This window comes from Bactrocera tryoni, chromosome 2, assembly GCF_016617805.1.
Source record: "Bactrocera tryoni isolate S06 chromosome 2, CSIRO_BtryS06_freeze2, whole genome shotgun sequence".
NCBI lineage: Eukaryota > Metazoa > Arthropoda > Insecta > Diptera > Tephritidae > Bactrocera > Bactrocera tryoni.
In genome coordinates, this window is record NC_052500.1 from 78,540,348 (window position 1) to 78,552,480 (window position 12,133).

At 33.8% G+C, this 12,133-nt stretch overlaps 1 protein-coding gene across 1 annotated transcript in view; it reads right to left on the reverse strand.

Moving 5' to 3' along the window:
• The window catches only part of LOC120768553, a 352,878-nt gene that overhangs the window by 318,563 nt on the left and 22,182 nt on the right, over nucleotides 1-12,133 (reverse strand). Inside the window, exon 2 of the mRNA XM_040095297.1 lies at nucleotides 7,236-7,343. Coding sequence (XP_039951231.1) covers nucleotides 7,236-7,343 — 108 coding nt within the window. The remainder of the gene's footprint in view (nucleotides 1-7,235; nucleotides 7,344-12,133) is intronic.

Here is a 12,133-nt window from a genome sequence, read left to right on the forward strand (position 1 = left end):
TTGCTTAAAGAGTTGCGTAGAGATATTGAAAGAGTTGTTCTTGCTTCTCAAAGAAAAACTATTTTTCATGGAAAACTAAAAACACGAAAATTATTTAATGCTTGTATGGTACTAAAATTGTATTAACTGAATGTTTGATAATCTGACCATGATATGAAGAATAGTTTCTGCATCTTGTGTCAGCTTTTATAAAATAAAAGTCTTGTGTTTTCTATAAATCTAAAATTATATCGTTTACTCTATATTTCTTAAGTAACCTCTACATTAGAGCGGATGGATTTTTTTCCATCAAATCACGTATGCTGAAGTAGTTCCACGAATCATTCTGAATTTTCGTAATGTTCTGCGGTTAATGTTCTACGGATCATTTTGTGCAACTTTGCTAAGAGACTACTTGTTTAAAACCGATTTCGAACCAGCGGTTTTTAAGGCGTCATATAAAAAAATCGTATAACCAGTTGTACGTGAGATATCACATATAGTCGTCCGATCTGACCAATTCTAATAAACAATCAAGAGAATATCAAAATATACATGATTATTAAATTTCATTGAGATATCTTAAAAACTGTTGAACCCATTTTTATGATCCATTAAAAACTTCACCCTAAAAATCGGTGGATCGAAAACGAGAATATTTTTAAATGTGCAAGAGATTTATAATTCGTTTATTTCCCAAATGTCACGTGTCATGTAAAATTTTTCAATATCGTTGGAATGCATGTAATTCTTCACCAACTTAAGCTCTGGTAGGTTGGACTAAGGGTCCTTATCATTTAGAGAACAAGTCAACAACAACACTTTGTTAAAACATAATCACTTTTTAACGGCATTCCACAAGGTAATATTAATAATAATTTATAGCAAAAAAAAAAAACATACTAAAATAATAAAAAATATATTTTTCAACATACAAAACTGAGGAAACTCGTCGGCCACGCATTGCTGTGGTATATATTTACACCCTGAACAGGCTATATTAAGTTTGTCACGAAGTTTGTAACACCCAGAAGGAAGCGTCGGGGAACCCACAAAGTATATATATAAATGATAAATATGTTGAGCTGAGTTGATTTTGCCATGTCCGTCCCTCAGTGTTTAAAATATCGTTTTGTAATTTTGCAAACATGATTTTCTCTTCAAAAAACTGAGTGAAGAGTATATTACTTCGGTGCAGCCGAAGTTAATGTTTTTTCTTGTTACTAGTTATTATTGCAAAAATTTTCAGTAATAATATTTTATTTTGGTTTTCTTCTTTCCTTCCTTCTTCCTTTTCGCCTTCCGCATCTTCAATATACTTTTACCTTTTTCTTTTTTTCTTATTTTTCTTGTGCTTCAATTCTTCAACTTTTTCATCATATTCATTACTATTTTCTACAACTCTTTCTTTTTCGTTTTCTCCTTCGTTTCCTCTTTTGAATTTTTCTCCTCTAAATCAATAACAATCCTTGACTCCAGTGTAATACTACTCGTATGTGGCATCAACAGCCCCGTACATCATATGTAAATGTGTGTGTGTCCGACTCGAAGCAATCAAAAATCAAAACGAATGGAAATTTACAGCTGCCAAGCCATATGCGCACCCAACACACCATCACTACCAAGAGCACTCAAAAGTAGTAGGCGGTGAAAATAAGTCTATGCAAATAAAATAAAATCGCATGAAATACAATTCAGCAAATCAACAGCCTGTCTGTCTGCTGGTGAGCACAGCGAGAGTGCCACTCGTGCAGACTGCCAGTCAATCAGTTGGCAAAGGCAGCCGGCAGGCAGCAAGCCGTCGGCAGTGGGGCCAAGAGGGCTGACAAGCTGTCAGCACAATTGACTTTTGCCATATATCACATGGAAGATGTTGCGGTACTTGGTGGCCAAACACACGCACATACATGCTCGAACAATATGCAATGCATAAATATAATTTTACAATTTAACAGTTTCACTGCTTTTTTTTCTTTTTCAGTGTAATGTATTCACATTTGGCGTCAACGCGAAGGAAAATAAAAATTTTATTACAATTTAATTTAGTGTGCGCACAGCGAAATATGACGGAAAACCACCCAGTTTGCGCGAGCTTGTTGGCATTGCATTTGCATAGTATTGGCTTGTGGGTGTCGCCGTGCACCGCGGCGTATGAGCAACACAAAGGAAGCGAAATGCGATTTTGAAAAGGCGCAAAAGCCAATAATGGCAAAAATGGGGAAAGTGGCGTAAAGAAAGCACAAAAAATGTATAAAGCGTTGGAGGAAAATATGCAAGAAGGAAACAACAAAAAATGCAGAGGAATTGTTGCGAAGGCGGTATGCAGAAAGTTATATGTAAGTAACCGTCTGTGCTGTTATTGTTCTCCTAGCAGTTTCGGGTGAACGCTGCGAATGGAGCGCATATTTTTTTGGTTCACGCAAGAAATTACAAAAGTGAACTTAAGCGGTTTTCATTGCAAAAGATTTCAAAAAAAAACTACTTAATCCAGACAAAAAAATGCCAAATAATTTTCAGAATATTCGTTCAACAAAATACAAATAAACAGGGTTGCATTTTATGCCTAGAAACTTAGCAAAAAAGGTTTTATTCATAAAAAATCACTTAACTATTTTATAAATACTCTCCATTAAGATCTATACGCTTTTACACAGGTTTTAACCAATTGCCGAAGTTTAAAACGGTCTGGTTTGCGTCACATACACATTTCCTCAATTGTGTTGCAACATCGATTTAGTTCAAAAAAAAGAAGATAGCTGACTCTATTAAAAAAACCATGCTTCAATGGTTTTATGAAGAGCTGAAGACTTACGGAAAACAAGTTCATCGTATGACTGTACACCGCGCGTTGAAAAAACAAGGGTCTAAAACCAGTCGTAAAATTAAAAACCCTTGCTTACTAAACGTCATACAGAATTAAGTCAAAAGTTGGTTAAAATGCACGAAAACTGAACTCCAGCACAGTGGTCAAATGTATTTTGAACAGGCGAAAACAAGATAAATTTTCACGCGCCAGACGCAAAACATTACGTTTGGAAGCTGAAGACTATTACCAGCCGCGATGTCATTCCAACACTCAAATTTGCGGATGGAAAAGTCCTTTTTTAGGGTGGCCTTTTTAAAAGAAGATATATAGACGCAAATATGTGTATAGACATATTAAGGCAAGGGGAACTCCACCACTGTAAAAGGATGTAAATACCATTCCCCTGCCATACAAAATACTAAAGCGGTAAAATGGCATAGTATCAAAACTGAGCAGGTACCTCCCGGTCTTTAACAGTTGCAAGTTTCAGAAGTATGAAATATTCGTTTAGACGCGAAATTAACCCTTCCATACATGTTTCGTGTAGAATTTTCACTTTTTGAATTGAAATAGAGTTTTAAAATTTGTGAGTATCTCTAATATTTTGGGTAGGTGGTGGCTAGGGAGCAAAACTAAAGAGGCGCTAAGGTATAATCGAAGATTTTAAACACCAAACCAAATCAGTAGAAAAGGAACTGGCAATCGTTAAGAGCAGAGAACACGTGCGCGTAAGCACTCCCATCCCAAAGTAAACAAAAAAGTAAACAAAATTTAAGAGGTCTTACCCCAAAAGTGAAAAAATAGTTAGTTTCATAAAACAAGGCTTACAAAAAGAGGCGCTTGAGTGTGGAAGCGGCAAATGAAGGCAAACTGGGTGAATTTTTTGTACCGCATAACGAAATTGAAAAATCTACCTGCCATGCTTTCACTTCTCATTGTGAAACATGTGCTGGAAAAGTATCTTTCCTTTCTTTCTCTTTCTCATCGCAGCTTTTCTGCTAGCTTTTACATATTTCTTGTATTCTGTACTTTATTCACGCATCTTCATTTTTAAAGTGCATTCTTTGCGGCTTTCTCGCATATTTGCGCAACATTTGCATTTTCAAAGCCTTTGTGTCTACTACGCTTTCTTTTATCTGCTTTCCTGCCAATTACTTAACCAAACCAAGCCTTTTGTTTGCTTAATGCACCCACTTTCACCTCCTAAAGCCGCATAGCGTTCGCAGTTTGCTTGACTTTTAAGTGTTAATGAATATTTTATTGCAGCTGCATTTTCGATTTTGTTTTCCGCGCCATTTCAGTTTTCACTTTCTTCACAAATTTCATAATTCAACCATTGCTCTTGTGTATTTCACCCAATTTGTTAATGCAAATTTCACTTTGATCACGCAAATTTAGGTGAAAGAGAATTCTTATAAATTTTTAAAACAGCAAATTATTAGTTTTGCTTAACAAATATTCGCTGAATTCAGAGGAACAAGTTCATATTGCCTTCGTGTTAAAATTCAATAAATTTGCATGTCAAAGTGTATTTAGGACAAGAAGATAAGGGGTATCTATAAAAAATGTGAGGCAGAATTAATTTCCAAATGTATTCCAAGGCACCGAAATCTTCAGAAGATTAAACAGAGTAAATAACAGCCACAAAAACACCTTAAAACAAACTCTTAAAATACATAAAATTAATATTAGAATTGGAAATACAAAGCACATGTGTGAAAAAAATTTCAGAAAATATTTTTTTTTTTATTTTTATATACATCCTTAAGTCGTAAAGGCTTTTGTGATTAAATACACAAATTGGCTTTTTGTCAAACCTTCAAGACAATACGAAAATGACTTAGTGGAGTATCTCATGAACTATCCATTAAAAAAATATAAAAGAATAAAAAAATATAATATTAATTTATTCATCATATACCCTTAACCATCTGTTATATCGTAAATTTTTTATTAATTTTGTGCGCCATGACGTATGAGTGACGTTATTAAAATGTCACGCGCAATTTTTTCAATTACTGTCACTGACATGTCCTCGAATTGTATGAAAATACTGCACAAAAATAGTATATCTATATCTACAATATTATATAAACGATATTAGAACACAAGTGAGACATACGTGTCAACTTAAAGACAAATGAGCCCCATTGGACAAAGGTCAGGTGGAGCAAAATGATTATGAATACAGCCTAAGCAGAAGATAAGCAATCTAATAATGTTATTTTAGGGCTCAGATAAATTTTATGAAAAATGATATTATCTTCAATAAGCAAACAAAATATTAATATTAAAATCAAGTAAAATTGTTGCCTTCATTTACAAGTGTCATTACAAAGTAAACTTTGAATCTAGCCTCCCCTCACCTACGTATATGGCGTTAGAATCTGCTCTTTTTATCAATTGTCCAGTGAGAATTTCATGGAATTTTATAAATTAGAAGTGAAGTTATTGCGTTTTAAGTGTCCGTATTTTGTTTTAAAATTGGTAAAACTTTTACCGAAACGCTTCAATTGATGAAAAAAGTTTATGGCGATGATTTTCTATCCCGCAGCAGAGTTCACGAGTGCTTTCAACGTTTTCAAAGTGGTCGTGAGGTCATAAATGACGATCAACATGCGGGCCAATCAAAATCCATGAACACCGGAAACTCCATCGAAACTGTGCGTGAATTCATCAAAAATCATCAAACATTTGGGCTTATGAAACATGGTTTGTTCCGCACAAATTGATAGACGACCAAAAATTGCTCAGAATTTAACATTCGAAGGACGATTATTTGAAAAAAAATCCTATTTAAACCATTAACCACTTCCCGTATTCACCTGATATGGCACCGTGTGACTTCTTTCTTTTCGGAAAAATGCATTTGCCATGAAAGCGTTATGCAGACGTAGAGGCCATTCAAAAGGCTTGCAGCGGCATACTGGCGGTAATACCGGCCAACGATGTACTATCATCATGCGCTGTAATAAAATATTTTAGTCATTAGAATCGCTTTGAAGATGAATGAAAAATTTAGAACTAAAATCATTATTCCGGAAAATGTCAAATAATGCCTAATGATGGAAAATAGTAATTTGTGTTATTCCAAAAATAATTCAAAGTAAGTAGCAAAACAGTTTATTTCGTCACTTTGGACCCCAAAACCATTAAATTTAGTAAAAAATTATAATATTAAATGGTTATAAAATTAACATTTCAGCATAATTTAGTGAAGTCACGAACCACTTGATGCAACAAAGTCAACTAAAATCTAATATGATGTGTTACCAAGCTGACTGGAGATAGCATTACAGATTATGTTATACTGAATACTAATTATATTCGATATAATTTTTATAAAAAAAATTTGTATCAAAATTGAATTAAATCTTCTGATATGCATTACAGTATATTCAGTAAATTTATCTTTCCAACCATACTGATGACTTCGGTGTAAAATATTCCTGGAAAGGATTTGATTCTTATATGTAAATAATATAATCACTGCAGCAGTGCAGCAACAAATTATTCCAAAAATAATTGAAACTATGAGGCAAATCAACTTTATTTATCACTTTGGATCACAAAAAAATTAAATTTTAGTAAACGATATGACAATATTAGTAAAGTCACGAATCGCTTGATTCAACAAAGTCACACACCTCACTTCTAATATTTCGTCTGTGTAACGACGCTGACTGGAAGTAGCAAAACGGATTATATTATACTGACTTTTAAAATAAAATTTCCAATAAGATTTCATAAGAAATTCAAAATAATTAGCTTTTTTTTCTAATTTGTAAATAAATTTTGTGCTTAAAATTAAATTGAGTCTTCTGATATGCATTACAATTAATTCAGAAAACATAGCCTTCAAGCTATACCGTAAGATTCGGTAAAAAATATTTTTACAAAATATTTAATGTTCATATCAATAACTTGATTCACTGCCTACATTTGGGCACAATATAGCCAAGTTCGGCACCTCACTACATATTAATTTGAAGGCCGAAGAAGGCCGAAAGAACTGCAGCTGTGCAGGACCTTTTTTAATGACACGGAAGATCGAAGGCATCCCTACAAATTCTGAACGCAAAAATTTTACTACGTATTCTTAAAATAAAAAAACAAAAAATGTGTTGTTGATTTATTCACGAAAATCGCATTTTTTAGGATTTAAAATAAGGTTCGACTAATGTTCACATAATTTTTATCAATACAATCCGCGAAGACACTAGCAAATAAAATGCATGAAATTCTGAATAGTAACGTCGTCACATATATTTAAAAATAATTCAAAGGTTGAACTGGAGAGTAGACCTTGTATGTCTACAATTGTTTCCAAAATACTAACAAATCTTCTCTCTACTTATTTGGTTTTTTAATTTTTATAAACTCTCTTATTTAGTTTTAAAGATCTTTTCTTCTGAAATGTACTGCTTTCAGTCAGTACTTTAATACTCACTTGCATGTGCCGCCATTTTGGCATATATTCGTATGTGGATCCTCACACAATGGGCCACGGCCACAATCTGTGCCACTGAAACCGGGAAAGCAGGAGCAATAGTACGAGCTGCAAAGAGAAAAAAAATATTTGTATAAATTTTAAAGTAAAAATATGATTTCAAAATAAAATTCAAACAGTTTCGCGTTCAAAAAAAAAAAATAAATATTAAAAAGATCTACGAAATAATGTACGTCCTCATGGCGTGTGTCAAGGCTAAACGCTGTACAAATAGGCGCAGCTAGCATCAAAGCAAAACACAATAGACACAGAAACTTTATGAAATAGCGAAAGCGCAAAACTAAACTCAGAATATATAGGAATAAAATTTAAAAGAAAAATGTTTGTATGTCGAAAATATTCGCACTATTTTGCAGACTGCATGTCAGTCACAGCGAATAACCGCAGCAAAGGCAAATGTTAGCGGTTAAAGTTTCGATGTGGTTGCTGCGGCAGCTGCCAATCGAGTCGGCAGATTTTTAGAGTTTGCTTTTGATAGTAATAACAAAAACAACTAAACTAATAAAAGAAGCAGGCTTATAGACATACATATATATCTTTTATATATGGTAGCATTGTAGGCATTCATCACATGCCTTACTATCCATATACATATTTCAGGGAGCTAACAATACAATATCTTTACAACTGCACACACTTTGTAGTTTTATATGAATATGAATATAGTAAAAGGTCGTAATGGCGCTTTAAAAATGTTTCATGATTTTTTATTTACAAAGCATGAATGTAAGAATTTGGAATTTCAAAAATTTTTTTCTTTTATTATTATATTTTTCGTTTTTGTAGTTCTTTGCATCGTCTGTGTCAGTTGCTCTGTGGAAACTCCAATACACATATCTACTTCTAAGGTCACAGCAGTTTAATAACACATCCTACACATATATCTCTATATCTACACATATACATACATATGTATGTATAACTATGTGTAACTAGTTGGCGGCATGTATGAATATTTACAGTTCAGTTGGTCCTTTGTCAATGTTTCAGCAGTGTTTTCTTTTATTGGCAAAGGCGCTTGTTAATGCGCTACAACTACACACATACGCACCATTCATTCATTATGTGTGGGTGCGTGTGTGAGAGCTTACACAAAGGCGCTTTTGAATAGCTACACAAGGGATATGATTTCGAAAACAAGATGAGATACCAAGGGCATAGAGACAAATGACGAATATTCTGCTCACAAAAAAATGAAAATAAATGAATAAAATAAAAAAGAACTGAAAAAGGAATATACTCAAAAATACTATGACATAGTAGAATTGAGTTAGTGGATATTCATATTTGTACAATGTGGCGCAACAGTCCACCAGGGCTAATTAAATACCGTCCCTAAGGTAACAGTTTTGTGCATCATTAATTTATGATGATTTATTATAATGATCTTTGATGAATAGTGACATCAACTAAATGACATAAAATATACACAGAAGCCATTACAACAACAACATATTGTTTATGGGTAAAAGCCCATCCTGGAAGATGCAACACATACATACATGTTTTGAATATTATTCAAATAAATATTGTTTTAAAAAAGTGCCTGAAATAATATTTGCTCACTAAACTTAAGCTTAGTTCAAGGTTTTATCAAATTTATTTTAACACTAGTATTAAAAAATTCCAGAAATTAATTGTCAAAAATTATAAATGATATAAAGAAACAAGAAAAAACGTTAACTTCGGCTGCACCAAAGCTAATTTACCCTTCACAGGTGCATTTCTTTTAGTAACTATGTGTCTAGTTTGTTTGGAAGCTATATGCTATAGTAATCCGCTCTTAACAATTTTTTCGGAGATTATGTTATTACCTTAAGCAGTAATCCACGTCAAATTTCGTGAAGATCAAATGAGATCGCACGTCAAATGTGAAAGTTTTCCATACAAGAACTTGATTCCGATCGTTCAGTTTGTATGACAGCTATATGTTATAGTGGTCCGACGGACATGGCTAAATCGACTCAGCTCAACATACTGATCATTCATATATATACTTTAAAGGATCTCCGTTGCTTCCCTCTGGGTGTTACAAACTTCGTGGCAAACTTAATATACCCTGTTCAGGGTATAATAATTATTATTTTACCCTATTTAAGGTTGCCATATATCAATATATTGTTTCATTAAAAACTTTAAGTACTCGAAGACTTTCTTGCGATGTACATTACAGCATTGTAAATTACTTCACTGCCTCTTTTCAATACGTATTCAGAAATTGTTACACAGCAGGGTTGCCAAATCATTTAATGTCAATAATTTTAAAAAGAGTTTTAAATTAATTGCTTGGAATAATTATAAAAAAGAGATTTTAAATGTTTCACGAATTTAAAATTAGAATATAGCTACTTTTTTTGTTTAGGGTTGCCATATATCACTAACAAATATCTTTCAAAATTAGTATAACTTAAACAATTTATTAAGGTGTAAATAAAATTATTTTATTTATAATTATTAAAAAATTTTGTCAGGAATTCTTACAAAATAGGGTTACCTCGTTACGTTTTTTCTATAGTGCTGCCATATATCTGCATATGGTGTGACATTTTTTCAAATTATTTTAATACAGGGTTGCCAAGTCAATTTGAAATTTTTTGTAACTAATTTTTCAAAAGAGTGCTTGTTTTGAAGTGCCATAAATTTTAAATTTTATGAAACAAAACCTCCCTTTTTTCCATAGTGTTGCCATATATCTATATACTAAATGAATGTATTAAAAGTTAAAACGACTTAAGCACTGTATTGTGTTGCATTGCGAAAAAATCGTCAATATATCACTTTTATTTTTTTTAAGTCTTTATTCAGGAAAAGCGATTTTTAAGGGATGCATGAAGTTCAGCTATGAATCACGCACATAGAGAGAGGCTAGAGTAGATTTCATACCGAAGGAAGGTAGAAATAACCCAATCTACTCAAAAGAGTCTATGCCTATAAGCTTAACTTCCTTCCTGCTGAAAACGCTAGGGAAGATCTTAGACATGCACAATAAGGCCGCAACCCTCCTGGAAGCTTTTCCAATACGATTATACAAGGGCAGATCAGTAGAGATTGCACTCCATCCAATAATATTTAATATAGAAAGGCTTTTGAATATAAGGAATACGCTACTGGAGCATTTCTGGATATTTTGGGAGAGTTCAACACCATCTCTACGAAATCTACTATTAATAGTATTCAGTCAATTGGTATTGATCCCACTATACAAAGCCGGTACAGAAGCCCTTTGACCTCTAGACAGGTAAGAGTAGAAAGAAACGACGCTAAAATTACCAAGGAAGTCTGTAAAGGTATTCCCCAAAGTTGAGTGCTATATCCGGTTTTATAGATATTAGTGGTGAGTAAACTGCTAAAAAAGTTTGAAGGCAAAGCCCCTAAGACATGCCATATGCGGGTGACATTGCCATCTTAATAACGGGTAGGTGTTTACAGACCATTAGCGGCTTTACATAATGCAAAGCGGTATTATGACCACCACACTCAATGCAATCCAGAACTGTGCATCGCAAGAGAGTCTGGGGTTGCGATCAGAGAAAACGGATCTGCTTGTCTTCACAGGAAAACACAAAATTCATCTACGGAGATTCCCTTCGATATATGGGACACACTCTCAAGGACATTGGAATACTCTAGGACAGCAATCTTCTGAGGAAGCATGGAAGAAAGTGTGATGAAAGCCAGAAATGCTTATATTCACGCACTATGTACCTGGAGCTCATGCACTGATGCTATACAGCTATTCTTAGACAAAATCTGCCCTACACTCTGCTCTAATATGGTGGACAGGCTTACGGAAATCCACCTACCGGAAGCAAATGGAAAGGGTTCAGAGGCTATATGCGCTGTGCATAATGGGAGCTTTATGAACAACTCGGTGCTTGAACTGGTAGAAAAAGATGGCTAGTGTAAACATCTATGCTGATGGCGGGTATATACTGTCCAGAGTTAGACATAAGGCTACCTTTTAAGTTGCCGAGCCACTGCAGTATATTTCAAGTTGAAGTATTTGTATTGCGAAAGCAGCGGAGCATGCACCTGCAGCAATCAAGGCAGTAACCTCTTATTGCATACCGACCAGAAGTGTCTTGGGAAGCATGGCAGTAGTAGAAAGTGTTGCCAGAAGTATGAGCTTCACTTCTCTCGGATGCCAGGCCACAAAGGCTTCGAGGTCAACGAAATAGTGGACGAGATTGCCAAGAATGGTGTACCGCTAACATCCGAAAACGTGATCAATATTGGTAAACCCATGCATTGGCTATACGATGATCTCGACAGAAGCATGGCAAAAGAATCAAAACCCGAAGAAACGAGCTACCTGACTGCAAAACTGGCATCGCAAAACTGGTCTATGCGTGGCCTATTGGCATGCCAGTTTAAACTAACCTAATCTAATCAATTTTTTTCGGTTTTCATTAATGAAATCAAATATATTTTATTTTTTTTTTTCAATGCTCGAATAAATTTATACAGTCTGCAGTTAGGTCGAGACTAGATCTAAAAAATCGTACAAAAATAGTTTTCGACAGATGAGAAACTATATTAATTACAAAAATAATAATATGGATATTTAAATTTTAATAAACTATGCAATTTGAAAATAGAGCAACATTATTTCATATTATTTCAGTTAAAAAATATGGAATTGATTAAGAGATACCTACAAAAGGCTTGGAAATTTTAAAAATGTATGCCAACTCAAAAATACGAATATCCGCTGGCCAAAATTTTATATATTTAAAACGAACACATAAGCTCAACCAACACACATGTGCGCATATGTAATATATAAATGCATTTAAAATAAAAATTTAAAAATATTACGCATACGCAGTGTATGCCAT